Source organism: Berghia stephanieae, chromosome 10 (assembly GCF_034508935.2).
Source record: "Berghia stephanieae isolate SIO BIC M18660-M18661 chromosome 10, UCSD_Bste_1.3, whole genome shotgun sequence".
Taxonomy (NCBI): Eukaryota; Metazoa; Mollusca; class Gastropoda; order Nudibranchia; family Aeolidiidae; genus Berghia; species Berghia stephanieae.
The window spans coordinates 12,499,302-12,519,174 of record NC_088369.1 but is presented as its reverse complement, the minus strand read 5'-3'; the positions used below and the strand labels follow the sequence as shown (position 1 = coordinate 12,519,174).

The window sequence follows — 19,873 nt, the reverse complement described above, 5'->3', positions numbered from 1 at the left end:
TTGTTTATATATGTTTAAACAATGGTGTGTATAACTCAAAATGATCAATAATATAGAAAAATTAGACTTTTAAAAACAATTGCCTCTAATATAATCAGTTTATTTCAAAATAATCAAATAATGCCTATGAAGAGAGAATCCGATGCAAACATTTCTCTTGAAAATAGAAAGCAAAAGTATTGATTGTGAAAATAGCTTCCTTGTTTTATGAACTCTGCAGATCATGTTTCAGTTTCGTCTCTTCACTAAAGACTGAAGGTCTACATAAATAAAGTAAAAGATCACAGAACTCATCAGATGCATTAAAATGAAAGTGCCCTTCAGCGAATTGATTTCTCCTCGTTTGTGTTTATTGTGTCTGTTTCTTCATTTTACAAGCATCAAATCAGGTAAAGAAACAAAGAACAACTCAACTCAGCAGACTCAGATTTTGAACTCTGAATCTGAACTGACAGTGGTACTGGTACTGAGTACCCTACTTTAAGTCAAAGATAAAAGTTTAGTCTAGAGATTAGGTAGGTCTAGCTAATCGATCTTCATCGACTACCTTATGAAATGTAACGATCACCTAGACTAGACGATTGACAGCGGCTCTCAGCGCAGGCTGCAACTGCAAAGGCTGTCGTTATTGCCATCTCTACTAAAGTCTAAACTCATATTTTGTAACTTCTATTTCTATAACAATAACAAATTTTAAGTTAGAAGACAGCCTGTGATATCGGTACAGGAAGGGGAAGGGGGTGGAATCATTGTGGGGAAGATTATTGTGATATGTTGTTGTTGTTGTTGTTGTTGTGAGTGTTTGTCATGTCATGACTGTCAGTGTCTCGATCGAGCTGTTGTGAGTAATCTTCATGTTGTGTTCGTTCACCGTCTTCCGCGTAAATGTGACGTCATCATTTCTACCCTTTAAAAGCTCGCGACACCTTTCATTCTTTCTCTCGACTATCTACAGCCTTATTTGAAACAGACATATCAACTATCTTCGCCCATCGTTGTATCTGCTACTAAGATCCGATCCGCCATACTTTTGGTATGTTATAAAAATCAGGCTAGACCGGGACGATTCCCCGAAGTGCTCTAGAGCAGTTTTTAACCGCCCATATATGTCCTTTACATATATGGAGAACGCCCACTTCGGTGGAGACTTTTTCTAAACTTTTTCCTTATTTTTTACATCGTGAACGAGATTGGGAAATCCGCTCACGACAATTGGCGCTGCGACTAATTTCCGAACCCTGCCATTTTTAAAGTGTATGGTAGCACTCAGTGCACGGGAATTGACTTCTTCAAGGTAAAGAGTTCTTGTAAACAAATCAGAATTATGAATCTAAAAACTTGTTTCATCTGATTGTGTTGTAAGTATAGCGCCTTGAATTGAGTTCCCCTGGTTTAGTTGTGTTTTTTCATTGCTTAAACCAGAGAGGAAAGCCGTTTATAGGGGTCGGCAATTATTTTTGAACTGGCGAAATTACGATCTCAACTCAGCTCAATTTTTTCATCGAGACTTCGAGCTCAACTTTCGTTTATTTTTGCCAATAAAATTGTGCAATTGTGATTTCTATTCAACAAAATGGAGCAAAATTGGTGAGTACAATTCAATAATTTTACTTGAAAGTGCATGAGGGCTTAATCAATTCACTTCAAAGAATTAGCCTGGTGAACCATTATTGGGGTCATGGTTTTCACTCCCGCACTGATGTCTCAACTAAGATTGGAATTCAACCTGCATGTGAGCTAAATTATTTGCATGTCTACTTAAATACTTTCCAATATTTGACATCAACAATACTATTTCTGTGAATAATATACAAATAATTGGCGCCAAGATTGTTGCTTAACAATCTCACTGTGCTTTTCTAAACAAAAGGTAACAGTAACAGTATCATCTGCCTTTATTTAGATGATCAAAGTCAAAGCTTAGGCAGCCATGTAAAAGTGTTTCTACTCACCAAACACAGAAACTATTTTCCAGCTTTACACGCTCCTAAACCCCCTATATATTGGATGTTTCTCTGAACTCTTTACATCCAGACTCTGTAAACATATCCACTTGCCTTAGACACCTGGTCAGTGTCTAAATAGGATAAGAACCACCTCTAACCCTAGCCCAGGGATTAAACAGTGAAAAAAGTGAAATCTGTCAACTGTGGTGTAGGTGTTGTATACAAGTGAGAAGGGATCTGAGAGTATTCCAAGTTTACAGACTTTATCATTGCTTTAATTGATTTGCATCAACTGGTCTGTCATTTTAACTGAAATAAATAATTATCATATTTCAGTTTAATCCAAAATGGATGCAAAGATAATAATTAATGTCATTACTGCTAAGGACCTTTTAAGGTCATCGCGTATAAGCAAGCCTTTGGCTAGAACCCTGCTTGACATTCGAGCACGTAACGGTTTACTCACTAAGGAGGATGTGATAGATAAGATCAGTAATGGTGACATGTTAGAACTTTTTGATTTTTCGGTTTCCGAATCGTGCATTTTTGAGAAACCAGGTGAACATGCCCCTGGTACCTCTCGCGACAGTTCCCCAAATAGAATGGATTCGAATGATAATGCGTCTGGTGCTGGAGACAGACGAAGGGAACTGTCTGCGCAGCAGACCCCAACTAAAGCTGCAGGTTCGTATCCTGAACATGACGCTACTAGCAATCCTCAAGAAGGTGCTAGTAGTGTTGCGAACCCGACATTTTGTAACAATGCGAAACGCACCATTCGTAATGCGTGGCACGATCAGCCTACCGAAGACCATTACCCAACATCCTTTTTGGCATCCGACCGCGAGCGGGTTCCTTTCGTTCATGAAGCTAAATTTTGTCAAAATTACATGGACAAGGTGCCTTACTCTGAATGTCCTGAATCTATAACTCACACATTGGACCCACCCTCTCAAGATTTCTCAAACAAGGGTCTCACATCAATGGGCCCGCAAAGAGAGGATTGTGGATATGCAAGAGACAAAGTAAGGCAAACCCGCCGGCTACCACGAAGAAAACCATCTATGAGAAGAACCTTAGAACAGGAGGATGCTCTTATTGAGGCAAGCATGCACAGGAAAGACGAGGATGGAGGGATGAGACTAGTTACATGCATTCCTACGAGGCCCCACATGCGGATCGCAATTCCACGGATCATTATGGAGATATGAGCAGTGGAGGCCCACTTATGCCACCCCCGTCCAAGGTACAGCTGCCTAAATCTATCTCTTTCAATGGGACAAAAAGATGGGATACGTTTGAATATAATTTTCAGAACTTTCTGAATTATCATAATATTCAACATCTCCGTGACAAACTATTTTTCCTGGGCCTTGCCCTGGAAGGAAAAGCAGCGGATTATCTCTCACGGATCCATCAGTCGATAGTCTTTACAGACATACGAGATGCATATGACACCCTGAGAAATCGATTTGGTGATCAGCAGCTACAACATGCAACTCTGATACAATTCAACAGCACTACGCAGGCTGAAAAAGATGTCTTAGACTATGTTGACAAGCCATGGGAGTTGGCACTGCAGGCATTTCCTGGACAGTCCCCCCGCAATTTAGAGTCCCAAGTGGTAGCCCATTTTATAACAGGACTATATGACGTGAAGGCAGCCCAATATATTGCATGTCAGGAGTGCACCACGATGGACCAAGCCCTGAGAACATATAAGCTTTTTAAAAATTCTCAGCAAGTTGGTTGGCGTGCACGAAAGGATAGACCAAGTACCAGCAACACCGTGCGGTTCAGAGAGCCCTCTATCTAAGCGGTGAATGTGTACGATGAAGAATCTGGGTCAGAATCTGAGGAATTGGAAGACTATAGCCAAATTAGAGCAGTGACTCGCAACACGAGCATTAAGACAGCTGGTGTACAGCAGAAGACTGAGATGAGTGTTGAGGCAATGTTCAAAAAGATGTTATCAATGCATGAACAAACCCAAAGTAAATTAGACACTCTCATTACACTCCAAAGTCAAGTCTTGGAAGTTATGCAAAGAGGCGCTCGACGTGCCCAGCCAAGATCCCGCTCCAATTCCCCATCATCAAGTGCCTGTTTTTCATGTGGAGGTCAAGACCACTATGCTAGAGACTGCTCCATGACAGGTCGCCCAAAGGAAGACAAGGCGCCAAACGGGCAGGGATCAGTTGAGCCCGGAATTGATCCCAGTTCAAGCAAGGGCAATTAAAGAGGACCCAGTTTTTGAGGCACAACACAGATATAAGGCTATGAGCAATTTGTGCCCCTACTCTTCTGACTGTACTAATTTTATGAAACATGAAGAAACTAAGGAAAACCTTGCCCAGCAGACCAACAACGGAAACCACAATGTATATCGGTCTAGCCAAGATCCAGAACAGATTGTAAAACCTTATTTTAATGAAGAATGTATCTGTATTGCAAGGTTACAGTCAGAATCTGCCCTTAAAGTACAATGTACAATTGAAAACGTCCCTGTACAAGCAGTTGTGGATACTGCAGCAGATGTTACCATCATCTCTGAAAACACCCATAACAAAATCCTACCCACCCCCACTTGTACGAAGTCCATGAAGATGTTTGCAGCAGGTAAAGATCAAAGCTTCTCTGCAAAATTAGTGGGGCCACTACACTTGCGATTGGGAGAGATTCATCTGCTAACTCATATCGATGTTGCTCCCATTTTCGACCCAATGCTATTAGGAATAGACCTGCTGAGGAAATTAAGGGCAAAGATTGATGTGGAAAAACAACAATTATTTTGTCAAAATCAAATTATTCCTCTTGCAACAAATTCGACTGAAAGTGTAAGTCCCAAGTGTGACATGGCACAAACAGGTTTACCAGTGGATGATGGAGACCGAACAACTATCAAGATTGCCATTCCCCACAAATTGATCATACCAGCCCAGTCAGAAGTAATCACTAATGTTGAGTTAAACTATCTGCCCAATTCACAATTTATGTACCTGGAACCATATAGAAATCTGCCAATTTCTGTGGGCCACACCCTGCACGTAACCAAACCAGTTGTTACAGTGTGCTTGATCAACACAGGTGATGAGTGCTTCCTCAAAAAAGGGACGGAAATAGGACAGTTGCTTCCCCTGGAAGCAAGAGATATATTTGAGGATGACGAAGATGACTGGCTGAATTTAACAGAAGTGGATGAACTCAGCAACCCCATGACAGAAGCGGAGGGGGAATGCGCCATATCAAGCACTTCCTGCCAGCCGATCCAACTACCAGACAAACTTATAGATCTCTGGCAGCGAGTTACGTCCACTCTGGGAGATGAGAGACTAGGTAAAGTTGAACAATTGCTGTGGGAATATCAAGACATATTTGCAGCTAGTGAATTTGACCTTGGTGACTTCCAAGCAATGCAACACCACATTGATACAGGAGATGCAAAGCCCATTAAACTAGGCTTGCGACGCACCCCCGTTCACTTTACCAAAGAAGAAGATGAAATGTTAGACAAGATGCTTAAAGCAGGGGTAATACAACCCTCGGCTTCAAGCTGGGCTGCGGCGCCTGTACTGGTACGGAAAAAAGATGGATCTGTTCGCTGGTGCATCGACTACAGGGCACTTAATAATGTTACCAAGAAAGATGTTTTTCCCCTACCTTTCATGTCTGATTGCATCGACGCATTAGAAGGTAACATATGGTATTCAAAGCTGGATTCCAATTCGGCTTATTGGCAGATCCCAGTCCATGAGGACTCCAAACACAAAACAGCATTCCGTACACGCCAAGGACTTTTTGAGTTTAACAAACTCCCATTTGGACTGTCCAATAGCCCAAGTACATATTCCAGAGTAATCAACCTAGTGCTAAGAGGGTTAAACTGGAAAAGAGTACTAGCCTTCCTTGATGACACCCTGGTCCTTGGAAAATCTTTTGATGATCATTTATCAAACTTAAACAAGTGTTTCAACGCTTCCGACAATTTGGACTTAGATTAAAGCCAAAGAAGTGTGATCTCTTTCAACAAGAAGTTGAATTCCTGGGAAGGTAGGAAGAAATGGCCTGGAACTAACAAATGCTTCCATTGGAGTGATTGAGAACTGGCCCCCACCAAAGTCAGTTAAAGATATCGAAAGATACGTGGGGTTAGTAAACTTTCACAGAGCATTCATAAAAGATATGGCAAAAATCATGGAACCACTTACCAGGCTGTTGAAGAAAAAGAACAGCAGCAAGCTTTCGATCAATCGAAGTCGATCCTATGTACCCCGCCTGTTCTAGCGATTCCCATGTCCCAAGGCCAATTTATACTGGACACTGATGCTTCTGATTTCGCTATAGGTTCAGAGCTCCTCCAAATACAAGAGGGAGTAGAGAGAGTCATAGCATATGGAAGTTTTACTTTAACATCTCAACAAAGGAACTACTGCACGACACGGAAGGAATTGTTGGCAGTTGTTAGATTTACCAATCAGTTCCGTCACTATTTATTGGGGAAAGAATTCATATTGCGCACGGACCATAGGAGTCTAACCTGGCTGATGAATTTCAAGAGACCAGAGGGTCAACTCGCTAGATGGTTAGAAGCGCTGAGCATCTTTTCCATGAAAATTGAATACAGACCTGGGACCAAGTTAAAAAACGCAGATGCACTCTCCAGACCACCTAAGACCGACACACCTTGCCCATATTATGCAGACATGATAAACCTGAAGGATTTACCCTGCAGTGGATGCAATTACTGTACCTGCGTACACGGGATGTGGTCAAAATTCTCAGATGACATTGATGATGTTGTCCAGTTACCTATCAACTCTGAAATCAAAAGAGCACCCAGGTGTGAAGAGAGATTGTCATCTGGAATTCGCATTGTTGTCCGAGATCTCTCAAGTGCTTGTCCTCACAACCAGATCAATTCAGAAGAAATATTCACAAATACTAAGCAAGAGTGGAGAGAAGCACAAGCTGAGGACCCCAGCCTAGTGTTTTTGGTCAACTGGTTCAAAGACAAGACAATACCACGCCAAGCAGATCTCAAACTGGCAAATGCGGCACAAAAATTTTACTGGCTAAACCGTAACCTTTTCTACCTGCAAGACATCATATATAAAAGAGGTACGGATGAAAGAGACCTACTAGTGGTGCCCCCAAAGTTTAAGCAAGAGGTCTTAAATCTATGCCATAACATTCCCAGTGCAGGACACCAAGGATTGCAACGAACGAAATTGAGGATTAAGGGATCCTATTTTTGGCATAAAATCTCAAGGGATGTCCAACAATATGTTCAAGGCTGCTCATTATGTAACCAAAGTAAACATAGAAATAAAAAACATCGGCACCCCTTGGTGCAGAATCATGCAGGTATACCTATGGAAAAGGTACATATTGATTTTCTTAGGCCCTTGACGAAGACACGCAATGGTAATGAGTTCATCATGGTGATCATCGACCAATTCACGAAGTGGATTGAGTGCATACCCTTACCATCACAAGGAGCCGAAATCACTGCAAGAGCAGCCGTGAATGAGTTCTTCTCTAGATTTGGGTACCCCCTAGAAATAGTATCAGATCAAGGAAGAAATTTCGAGAGTAGCCTTTTTAAAGAAATGTGTCGGCTTCTCCACATTAAAAAGATGCGAACTACCGCCTATAGACCCTCAGCAAATGGCCAGGTAGAAAGGATGAACAAGACGTTGATGGCAGCAGTAAGAAGCTTTAGCCACTCGAAACCCAACACCTGGGATGAATGTGTGCCACTAATTGCTTCTGCTATCCGCAGTTCAGTCAATCGACACACAGGCTACACACCAAACAGATTGATGCTAGGAAGGGAGCTGACAACTCCAAGTGATCTGGTGACACCTGGACCCGCAAGAGAACATGAACTCACTGAGGAGCATGTCATAAAATTACAAGAGAGCCTAGAGCTGGCTTATGAGACTGCTAGAAAAACCCTAAGGACAGAGCTTAAAAGGATGAAACGTGACTATGACCTGAATATCCACGTTCACACCTTCAAAAGAGGCGATGCTGTGTACCTCTTGAATAGGAAAGGTGGAAAAACAATGTCAAAGAAATTGAAGCCAGTTTGGATTGGCCCCGCTATCATCATGACGGTTTTTTCCCCTTTGTTTATCGAATTAAGCTCAAAAATAATGAACTGAAAGTAGTCAACCATGACAACCTAAAGCTGTGCACTGACTCCTCATTACCGAAATGGATAAACAAAGAACAGCAGTCCATAATAACGGGTAATGCCCTGACCTATTGCCTTTGCAATCAACCCGATGATGGTGATACCATGATCCAATGTGATAACTGTTTTGAATGGTATCACGGGCGATGTATAAATTTAACGAACCGACAAATGGCTCAAATAGGTCAATATCATTGTCCCCAATGCTCAATGTGAATGAAGTAAATTAACTAATCAATCTTCTTTTTATGCACAGCACCATGAACCGCCAGACTGAGTTCAAAGTCATCCAGCTGATGGCGGAATTTCAGGCCTTTCGGGACGCCCAAGACGCCCAGAAAGGAGGGGACAGACACAATGGCAGGCAAGGCAGAGGGAGAGGAAAGGGTAGAGGCCATACCTCCCCATCGGCCCGGGGTAGAGGCCACGCCTCCCAATCAGTCCGGGGTAGAAGGCATGGATCCCCAGCAGAACGGAGGAGAGGAAGGGGTAGAGGGTACACCTCCCCAGGTACAACTCCCCAACAAAATACAGCTCCCCTGCCAGAAGAAACCGGTACAGGCCCTACCAAACCCATACCAGGCCAGAGGGTTCTAGGGACCACCGAAGAGGCCCAAAGCCTGCCTCACACAACGAGCCTGATGATACCAGGGGTCACCCCTCGGAACCACAGGCTAGACGACAGGCCCCTCGACCTCGAACGCCAGATGATACAAGGGATCATCCCTCTGAATCAATGGCGAAGAGGGAGAGCCACTCAGACAGCAGTGGGAATGGCAAGTCGGCCAGGAGGAATGGGGCTAGGCAAAATCAATTCCGGCTGCTCAAAGAGGAGAATGCAGCACTCAAGGAGAGCCTAGCCCACATTCGGAATGACCTGAAGGAAACCCAGGCAGAACTGGCCCGTCTGAAGGGAGAGTTTAGGAGCTTTCAGCCTGACAAGTCAGCAGACTTAGATCTGCTCATGGACTTGTCTGAGCAAGAAGGTAAGTGTGTGGGACTTATTGATGCCCATTTCCATTTGGATCGATGGCACAAAGGGAAAAAGGGTCAGATTGACATGTTAGAGCAGTTACTAAAGTTCCATGTCAACCCCGCCCCCTCAGTTGATTTACCTATCCTGGGTGGGATGATAGTCTACTGTGACCCCATAAACTTTCCCCCCGAAAGCGAGCTAAGAGCGCTGAAAGGCAAATTTCTTAACTTTGGCATTGCCATAGGTATCCACCCTTCCCACGCCACTATGAACCGTAAAGCATTGTCTTATGCTATGAAGGAAGTCAGACGGTTGAGTCAAAATGACATTATCCAGGGGTTGGGAGAAATTGGCTTTGATTGGACGAAGAAGGGGACCCAAGAAGATCAGGAACATGTAGTGGGAACACTCATAACAGGTGCAAATCCCCTAAAACCAATAATCTTACATGTCAGAGGGGAAAGTTCTGATAATCTTGGAACCCGAGCATATATGCATTGTCTAGATTTTCTATCTCAGAGGTTAAGTAAAGAACAATTCCTCCAATTGCACTCCTTCTCAGGTAATGGTGTAGTTCTGGACAAGTGGCTCGGTAGGTTTCCAAATACCTTTTTCAGTTATTCAGGCTTAATAAAAACATTTAAAAGAGAGCAGCTAGAAGCAGTGAGGAAAACCCCAATTAACAGACTCCTGCTTGAAACAGACTCCCCATATTTACCTTTCAATCCCCTGGTAAAGCGAAATCACCCACACTACTTAGGGGAATCTGCTAAGGCCATCGCAGATTTAAAAGGTTTAAGCTTAACTGACATCCTTGAATCCAATTTCAGAAATTTTGAGCAAGCTTTCAAGATACAAATAGATAAGGGAAGTACAGCATTCCACTCTGTCATTAAAGACTAGCCTAAATATTAAGCTGCACAGAACAGGAATAATCCCTTTACTATTTTGCAGGCTCCTAAGGATACCTCTCCCTTCGTGTATATATATTGTACAGCCATACCCAGATGTGGATCCCTTCCCCCTTTGTATATATGACCGTCCAGGAGGAAGAGTTCGCCCCTGAGGATTTATTTTTTTTTTCGTGGGTTTAGTGTAAATATTCCAAACTACAAATTTTTATTGATTTTATTCAACATAATCTTCGGATTCTCACAAGGTAAGAATTTTCCTTTTTCTCCTTATGACTATAACTATTGAAGTGATGCATGAATTAGAAGGGGGAGGAATGTGGGGAAGATTATTGTGATATGTTGTTGTTGTTGTTGTTGTTGTGAGTGTTTGTCATGTCATGACTGTCAGTGTCTCGATCGAGCTGTTGTGAGTAATCTTCATGTTGTGTTCGTTCACCGTCTTCCGCGTAAATGTGACGTCATCATTTCTACCCTTTAAAAGCTCGCGACACCTTTCATTCTTTCTCTCGACTATCTACAGCCTTATTTGAAACAGACATATCAACTATCTTCGCCCATCGTTGTATCTGCTACTAAGATCCGATCCGCCATACTTTTGGTATGTTATAAAAATCAGGCTAGACCGGGACGATTCCCGAAGTGCTCTAGAGCAGTTTTTAACCGCCCATATATGTCCTTTACATATATGGAGAACGCCCACTTCGGTGGAGACTTTTTCTAAACTTTTTCCTTATTTTTTACATCGTGAACGAGATTGGGAAATCCGTTCACGACATCATGATTTAATGATAGCGTGAGATACAAGTACAAGGATTTATCACTAGGTTGTGGAAGTGGAACTCATACTCAGCTAAACAGTAACAGTAACCGCCCCCCTCTCTCTTCTCTCTCTCTCTCTCTCTCTCTCTCTCTCTCTCTCTCTCTCTCTCTCTCTCTCTCTCTCTCTCTCTCTCTCTCTCTCTCTCTCTCTCTCTCTTAGTCTTATTATTTTATTTTGTTGTTTCAATTGTCTGTTGCACAAAATCAATATTTGTTTTCAATGAACAGGGCATAATGTTAGTGACATTTTTTATTTTCAATGACCAGAATACAGAAATGACCGAAGCTGACCAAAGTCACTCTCTTGACTCTTGTTGGTGAAACTTTTATTGCGGCATTTAGCATAGAGCTAGCAAGTTATCTTGTCACTTCCGTTAAAATAAGTACTTCCCTCTCTTGTGACAGTAAAAGTCACAATTTTAGAAACATATAGTGGAAATTTCAATAAACCAATTTTGTTTTGTGAAATCTAAAAACCGAAATATTTTTGCTTTATCTCAGACCACTAAATTACCTTGGCCAGTGTGTGTGTGTTTTCAAGCATCGGTCAGTATTGATTTATGTTGCCGGGGATAACCGATGGCTTTTTCTTTACAATAAATCTTTTACTATCTTCCTATCCACAAAACGAGATTAAGTAGGTTTGACAAATTAGCAGCCATTTGTTTTCTCTCTCTCAATTTCTCATGTCACAAACTCGATCTTATTTGTATGGATTTCCTGAAAGTTATGGTTTTGTTTGTTCTTTATCTAAACATTCCACAGTAAAAGCCCAAAATGTTGCAACCCGCAAACTGTGGAAAGAGGAGATTCTGATCACAAACCTGCTGGAAGGTTATGTGAAAGAGACGAGACCCGTGCTCAACCCCAATGATGCTGTGCCAGTTTTTGTCAAGTTTACATTTGTCAGAGTGGAAGGACTGGTGAGTCTGATCGGTGGTTTCAAAATAATTGTTGAAATTCTTAACTCCTTAATGGAGAATAGTGCCCGTGTCTAATTTTAAAAAAAGAAAAAAGAAACTTAAGCATTTATATAGTGCAATAATCCACTTAACGTGCTCAAAGTTCTTAACATAGGGCCCCTAGCCAACATGTAGGATGAGACAAATGTAAACTTGACACCTAGCGATGTTACAATTATTTTTCAACGGAGACAACACTTTTTATAGTCAGTTACTTATTTTACGCCTGAGTATGAGTAAAGAGCTGGTTCGCAGGTAAGTATCATACGACAAGACCACAAAGCCGCATAAATTAATTATAATTAGTTTGATTTTAAAAATATTTCCCTTTTAATAAAAGAAAATGATTTGAATATTTATTATTTCAGGATGAAGCCACCGACTCTTTCACTTCTTCAATGTTTATTGTGCAGGTAAGAATAAGTTAACTCTTAGTCTTATTTACAGTGAATTATACATTATTGTATATTTATATATTGTGATTGTCGTAAATCATCATTAAGCATGCATTCCCTGCCAATTGGCATGGGTTGTCCATTTCATCATCTGAACTGATCATGGGATTCTGAATAGCTTCTGTGCCTTGTGTTTTGGTGTTCATATATTCTAAAATTATTTTATTTGTTATTTAGTCTTTAAAAGTCACTCATAGAAGCCACAAATTCAGATTTATTCCTTAATGCTGTCAAAAAAAAGGAGAGTTTTATTTTGACCGTGAATGCAGAGCATTATGTACAAATGTAGAGAGAAAAAAAATTTATTCAGCTCGATGTTTCATTTGCAATACTGTTTCTTAGTTTTAAACATTTTGTTCCAATAATTGATATAAATGTGACTTTAAAAAATAGGAATACCGTATGATTTTTACGCTGTCATATCCTCTTATCATATCCTTGATTAAAGATGATAATTGTCACACGATATTGCAAATTTGTTTTCTCTCAATTTAACAACTATTTTTATTGCTATTTGTAAATTTTAACGCACCTCTTTGCCATAACTTGTTGAACATTTCAACCAATAGATGTGGCAAGATCCCCGTCTCCGATGGAACAAGTCGGAATATGGTGGGATAAAAACTGTCAGACTTCCTGCCAAGAAACTGTGGATCCCTGACCTTGTCTTGTACAATGTGTGAGTCACAATTCACTATTATTTTAAACCCCATCATTTCTTTCTTTTTTTATTTTTCTTTTCTCAAGAGTTTTAATGTGTCTCGTCCTACATGTTAAGCGTTGCTGTTGGTTGGGGACCCCTTGTTAAGTGCTTTGGGCACATTTAGTTTGATTTTGCGTTGTATAAACCTAGAGCATTTATATAGCGCAATATCCACTTAATGTGCTCAAAGTGCTTTACAAAGGGTGCCTGACTAACAGCAACACGTAACATATAGTACAGAAAATGGCGCCTGTCAGGCGATATTACAATTTTTCCGACAGAGACAACACTGTTAACAGCCAGGTTCTCATTTTACACCTGAGTACGGTGAGAGAATGTGAGTAAAGAGTCTTTTCCAAGGACTCAACTATGCGCAAGCGAGGCTCGAACCCAGGACCTTCCAATCCGAAAGCGAGTGTCAAACCGCAAGACCGCATAGCCACACAAATTCTTATGGTTCTGTCTGACATGTACTTATTTGCCGGTCTGATAACCCAAATCATGGGCTCACTGTTGTAATGGAAATAAAAACGCAAAACTTTGTCCATTACAACATTAATAAATCACTTGATTGTACGCTTTGAGACAGTTTTATGGATAGGATAAAGGAGTGGCTATTATAACAGACTTGGGTGTATGGACATTTAGGAATAACCTGCAAATTTAGGGAATGTAAGTATTTTTGTTTTTTTTTCTTATACTTTCTTGAATCTTCCTCTTTTTCCTTGAATCTTCCTCTTTTTCCTTGAATATTCCTCTTTTTCCTTGAATCTTCCTCTTTTTGGCAACCAATCTTCCTCTTTCTGTCACGAGAAGTTGGCAGCTCTGGTTTACAGTTTGACACACTTTGTTTTGTTTTGTTTTTCTCATAGAGCCCACCAGGATCCCCACGAGTCTTTGTACGAGGAAATGGTGACAGTGACACCCGATGGTGGTGTGGTCTGGGTGCCCACCTTGCGCCTGTCCAGCACCTGCCCCCTGGATCTAACCGATTTTCCTTACGATGTTCAGACATGTCCTATGGTGTTTGGGTCTTGGATGCACACGGCCTGGGAGATGAATGTGTCGGTAAGACGTGTACTTTTTAAAAATGAGGTAGACTCTGAATAAAAACCCAGCTGTGGGCAACAGCAAATAATTAAGAAAAACAGTATCATTATTATTACTAGTTTTGTATGTTGGCTGAAAAAACCCCAAAACATTCCTTGTTAACTTTCTTATCTTTTTCTTACAAAGCTGTTTCATGAATTAATGTCCAAGTTTTTCGGATTATTACGTCTGTCCTGATAACATTCTCACCCTATAAGTACAACAATGAATAAAAATCAATATAACAACTTCGAAAAAGAACAAAATACCAAACAGAACATTTTTGGGCTCAAAACCCTTCTTTAGTTGTGTAAAACTGTCTGTGAATGATATAATGCAAGCTATATGAGATGCTGTAATTATAAACTATTGTATAAGGCATTTAAAGGATAATTCCTATATTAAGCCTTTAGTAAGATAAGATAAAATAGTCAATAACAAAAACAATTAAAACTTGAATACATCACTTACACCCAGGGAGACAGCAGAAAGGTATTTGGCAGGTCTTGTCGGCTGGTACGATCTCGAAATGACATTTAATGGTAATGATAGGTGGTGATGGGACAAAGGGGGCATCAATTTTGATAAGATGTAGACTTGATGGTCGTGAATTGAACCCTTTTTTTTGTGTGTGTGGATTATCATTGATCTGGGTACAAAGTGTGATAATATACAAAAGTTGAATTAACCACAATTTTATGGGAAAGTAGATACAGTGTAGATTTGAGCCACCATCCTGGGTGGGGTTCACGATCTCCCATAATGGGCAGGGAGGTACTTGTTGTGTCTTCTATCCCTCTGTATCTGTTTTACAACTGCTATCTTTGTTCTTTGTCTTGGAATGAGATTACTTAATTTTGTCCTGACCCTGGCCAGAGTCCTTAGCCAGGAGGGAAACAGTCAAATGTATAGTTATAGTTTTGGGAGATGAAATTTTTTCTCTTGTAAATCATCTCACTGTTCTGTACTTTTTAAAAAATGTTTAACGCATGATTTGTAAACATTTGAGTTTATTCCTCTTTGTGGGATCTGGGTGAAACATTTAGGTAATCTCACACTAAGTGTACTCTTAGAATCCACATCTGCTCCCTATTTGTACTATTCACCTTTGTCTTACTTTCTCCTCAAGTCCTTTTAATTGTACACCTAGAATGTTTTTATTATCCAATTTTCTTCCTTTTTAGTGGCGATGATATGACCTAAATGTGTTACAAGCACCATAGAACCCTTAAAACCCAACAATGAGCCACCATCAAAGAATAAGATTAAAATGTTTCTCCTCAGTTGTGTTCATAATTTATTTATTCTGCGCTTACATTCCAGTTCATATCGACTGCCAAGAGTGAGATGGACGTTGTGTTAAATGAAGAGGACTCAGCCTTCCTGGTCCATCCTCACCCCCAATGGGAGTTGGTGAACAACCGTGCCAAAGCCAAGCTGTCCATGAAGGTCTACGACTGCTGTCCGGAACCCTTCACCCGCATCACCATCACTGTCCAGCTACGGCGCAAGCCACAGTTCTATCGCTACTTGACCATCGCACCAGCTGTTATTCTGGGCTTGCTGGTATCCATGATATATCTGGTGCCTGCCAGAGGGCATGACAAAACTGTTTTTGGTAAGTCATGTTTTGATATTGTTAAGATGTTATAAGTTTATATACTCAAGCAGTCTGTCCTTGCCATTAAGTTAAAGGATAAGAACTTCGCTATTTATTCTTCTTTCAGGAAGTTAAATATTAAAGACTTTGCTACTTATTCTCCAAGTTAAAAGAAAGAAAATCATTTTTTCCAGGTCTCCTCTTGTTGATTTGTATGACCATCTTGATGACCATCATCCAACAGGCCATTCCACTCAATCACGGATCTTTACCCAAAATTTGTAAGAATTTCATCTCATGATATTAAATTATAATAAACAAAAATTAATATACAGCTTCAAAAAAGAACAAAATACCAAACACAGAACTTTGCAGGCTCAAAACCTTTCTTCAGCCAACAAAAAAAAAAAAAAAAACCAATAAAAACATAAATACATTACTACCAAAAAAAAAAAAAAAACAGATAAAGAATATTTCACTATTGTCAATCTTTTTTTTTCGTAATGTATTTTTGTTTTTATTGTTGGCTGAAGAATGATTTTGAGCCCAAAACTTTCTGTGTTTGGTATTTTGTTATTTTAAAAAATCATTTTGTCTGTGAATGGGAGCAATTTAAATGCTCTCTTCATTATTATTATTAGCATGTCATATCATTTTCATTTTTTTATAATATATCCAGTCATTTCAACTACATAAAATTTTGTATGATAAAAATCCCCTTGATTCATCTCCAAGTTTATTTATCCAATCTGTCTTTGTATTCCACAGGTTCCTTCTACCTGGGCACCATGATTTTGACTTGCATCAGTATCGTGTCGTCCATCATCGTCTCCAATGTCAGCGTCAGAGGGACCAGACGGAGACCTTTACCCTCTTGGATACATTCGGTCAGTTCTATTTACTCACCTTTCAAAAATGTGTTATCATTCAGTGCTGATGGTTTTCCTTGGGTAGGCAGAAATCCGAGATTTTGAAGTCCGGGGAAGAATTTCCTCCTTATTAAAAATTACAACAATTGTTTTAATCAAATGTACTGGCAGTGAAAGACTTGAGATGTGTGATGGAACAAATAGATGCAGTTTCCCACTCTCCAGAAATTAGCAAGATAGTTTATCATTTTTTTTTTATCATCTCAAATGCTCTAAAATTGGAGGTTAATGCAGTAAAATTTGGGCCTAAAGGCAATCCAAAATTTTCCTCCTCTTTCACTTTTTGTCACCATCAGCACTGATCATTGCCGCTGCTATGACATCTTAGTCTTTAGATTGACTTTTTATAATACCTCGTTTTGATGCTCCATAACTTGGCTGTTCTCTATAAATAGTCATTGACTTTTTTTTTTCAAAATTAAAAAGGCATTGTAAATTGTTGAAGTCAAGCAGAACAAAAACAACTTTAGTATGGTCGTTGTTCTTCATTTTAATCCCTTTACTTGTCTTTGCAAAGTGTATTGATAACACTATATAAAATAGTAACATCGTTATATATCAATCAGGGAATCAACAAATGTATTTTGTTGTTGTGTATGGTTATAGAAATCACATCAACAAAATTATTGCACGGTTCTGATATCTCTGGGGGTCTCAACACAATTTGTCGAGTACTCGCTTCACAGACATAGGGACTGATAATGATCCAGGATGCAGTTGAACATTTTTTTTTGGATCCCCTGTCCACCCAGCAGTGATTGGGTAGCTGGGTCTTTTTGGTTGGTGGAAAGTACTTAGTGCTAGACTAGCGTCCTATCCAAAGGGTATCAAGCCTTTGTTATTGTTCGTTTCTCGTTATAGAAACTGGGATATACTCCAGCTTCATGAGCCCAATGGCTCTGAAGGCATACTTTATTTTTTTTACTGATATTTCTATTAAGTCATTAGCAAGGAGCTACTATATGTTGGGATAACATCCATGTAGAGATGCTGAATTCTTGTCTTGTATTCGTATTTTATTATATTATGATCATCATTCATTCATTTCATCAAATAAATAAAAGTTGAATTTATTTGCCATTATAATCCTTGTCTGTTCATTGCATTCAGATTTTCTTGGGGCGATATGGCCTTCGTAGACTTCTCTGTATTGGCGACTACGGACCCCTGCAGAATCTGTATGCTTCAGAACTCCAACCGACAGCTGCAACTCACAATATGCCAATTATCTCCGAAGCTGGCTTGAGGGAAATGGAAGGGGAAGAACTCTTACAACACTCTTCCCTGGACAACGACGGTAACAATGGCGGGGGCACTGGAAATAACCTGATAGATAAATCAACAGCCGCAAATGTGGCAGCCATCCACCGCTATGTGAAATTCATCACTGGAAAAATGGCTGCGGATGCCGCCTATCGTAATGTTGACCAGGATTGGGAGGAGCTTGGCAGGGTGATTGACAGGTGCCTGTTCATTGCCTTCTTTATCTTGTTCATCTTTACATCCTCTCTGTTGTTGTAGTCTATAGGAAAAGAAGGTTTGAATGGTTTACATAGCTGCCAACCAGTACGATAAAATCGTACTTAGTACGATTTGGCCAATCCAGAAAAAACAAAAAAGAGAAGAAGAAAATCTGATAAAAATGATCTTGGGAGAAAATTTTCGCCACAAAGGAGGCTGTTAAGCCCAAGCCTCAGTAAACTGCTTCTGTCACCACATCCCCATCACTTATGCCTACCCAGTATGATGATAAAGGTAAGCTTCTCTTAGTATTACAGTTCTGACCATTCTAGTACTTAAGTACATTAATAAATATGCCATTTTAAGACATTAATTGGGTGTCCGCGCCGCACCGCGTATAATAATACGTTTTGCATTTTGAAAAGTTGGCAGCTATGGGTTTAGATATGATAAGATGATATTAATCAATCCGACTGGGAAATTAGTTTATCTTCTTCTTCGTCTTGTGGAAACCTCCAATATTGTCGAGGATCACTCCACAGTTTGTAGGGTTTTACATTTTAAACTTGCTAAAAACTCTGCACATAATACTAATTTTTAAAAAAACAAAAAAACACACATAGATTAAAAAGTCACGTTGTGAACTCTAGCAATCGCGTGAAGGCATGTTGGCAAGTGTTTTTCAGTTTATGTATCGTATTGCAATCACAGAGAATGATAATATCTGGCTATAAGGTCTTCAGATGTTATTTTTACAAAGGGCCCTATAGGCCACAGGCCCCATCACCGCAAAATTCTCAAATCCGTCATGAAAATGACATTAAATATATGTGTCAGCGATTGAATCGTGTTAAGTGCTCTATTCAGTGTTTCTGTATTTTCTATATCAGTAATTTCTTTTGGTAGTGCATTCCATCTGCCCGCAATAAATCGTATTGCTGTCAGACTTGGTGATAAGTACACACGAGTTTGTTGACATTTCAATAGGGAAATGTTTTGTAGATGTTGAAGATGTCATGAATTATATAGACGTTTAAGTTCAAGATTTAGTATCATAAGGATAAATTTTTTTCTTCTCCTATTTCTTGGTCTTGTAAGTATACCAATAACCCACTTGCATCAATACCAAAGTAAGTTGTTAATTTGACTTTTAAAATAATTGGCTCTACACTTAGAACCAGGAACTGTAACAGGACTTTGAGTGTGTTCTATTTGCATAATTTATTTAAATTTTAAAATTGATGCTGCTTCGACTTACACATATTATATTATTATTATTATTATTATTATTATTATTATTATTATTATTATTATTATTATTATTGTTATTATTATTATTATTGTTATTATTATTAGTATTATTATTGTTATTTTTATTATTATTATTATTAATTATTATTATTTATTATTATTATTATTATTATTATTATTATTATTATTATTATTATTATTATTATTATTATTATTATTTTTATTATTATTATTATTATTATTATTATTATTATTATTATTATTAGTTTGCTTTGTGTGGAGGAGTTCTGTATATAAGCTTTGAGAACCAAGTTTCAAGCAGTGAAAAATTCTTTTTATTGTAAATAATGTGCATATTGGATGATCAATAAAAATATTAGTCATAATAATTAAATAAGTAAATTTATTCCTCAATAAGGAAATTGGCTTTACAAACATGAATTACAAGAATTAATTAAACAGTGTTGTGAAAAATATTTACAAAATTCTATAAAGTAATATAGCAAATAATAATAAAGATAAAAGTAATGTGTGGACTGTTAAGCTGAAGATGTTATATAAATATTTTG

The 19,873-nt window shown here is 39.2% G+C and overlaps 2 protein-coding genes across 2 annotated transcripts; both read left to right on the top strand.

Annotated features, from left to right (window-relative positions):
• The first annotated feature begins 193 nt into the window (after positions 1-193).
• On the top strand, positions 194-18,667 carry LOC144980524 (neuronal acetylcholine receptor subunit beta-3-like). Its single transcript, XM_078928175.1, has 9 exons — positions 194-389; positions 11,620-11,777; positions 12,185-12,229; positions 12,841-12,950; positions 13,847-14,042; positions 15,387-15,681; positions 15,858-15,944; positions 16,432-16,550; positions 17,703-18,667. Exons 1-9 carry the CDS (start codon positions 308-310, stop codon positions 18,111-18,113), a joined length of 1,503 nt encoding a protein of 500 aa, XP_078784301.1. The 5' UTR covers positions 194-307; the 3' UTR covers positions 18,114-18,667.
• On the top strand, positions 8,670-10,139 carry LOC144980525 (putative metal-dependent hydrolase HI_0454). The gene has a single exon (XM_078928176.1). It carries the CDS (start codon positions 8,882-8,884, stop codon positions 10,022-10,024), a length of 1,143 nt encoding a protein of 380 aa, XP_078784302.1. The 5' UTR covers positions 8,670-8,881; the 3' UTR covers positions 10,025-10,139.
• Positions 18,668-19,873: the final 1,206 nt, after the last annotated feature.

What these genes read in the sequence shown, in the direction of transcription:
- LOC144980524 (XM_078928175.1), top strand. Translation starts at nt 308, where the DNA reads ATGAAAGTGCCCTTCAGCGAATTGATTTCTCCTCGTTTGTGTTTATTG. An exon ending in CCTGGGAGATGAATGTGTCG is followed by an intron (nt 14,043 to 15,386) that starts GTAAGACGTGTA and finishes CTTACATTCCAG; the next exon opens with TTCATATCGACTGCCAAGAG. An exon ending in GCATGACAAAACTGTTTTTG is followed by an intron (nt 15,682 to 15,857) that starts GTAAGTCATGTT and finishes CATTTTTTCCAG; the next exon opens with GTCTCCTCTTGTTGATTTGT.
- LOC144980525 (XM_078928176.1), top strand. Translation starts at nt 8,882, where the DNA reads ATGGCGAAGAGGGAGAGCCACTCAGACAGCAGTGGGAATGGCAAGTCG.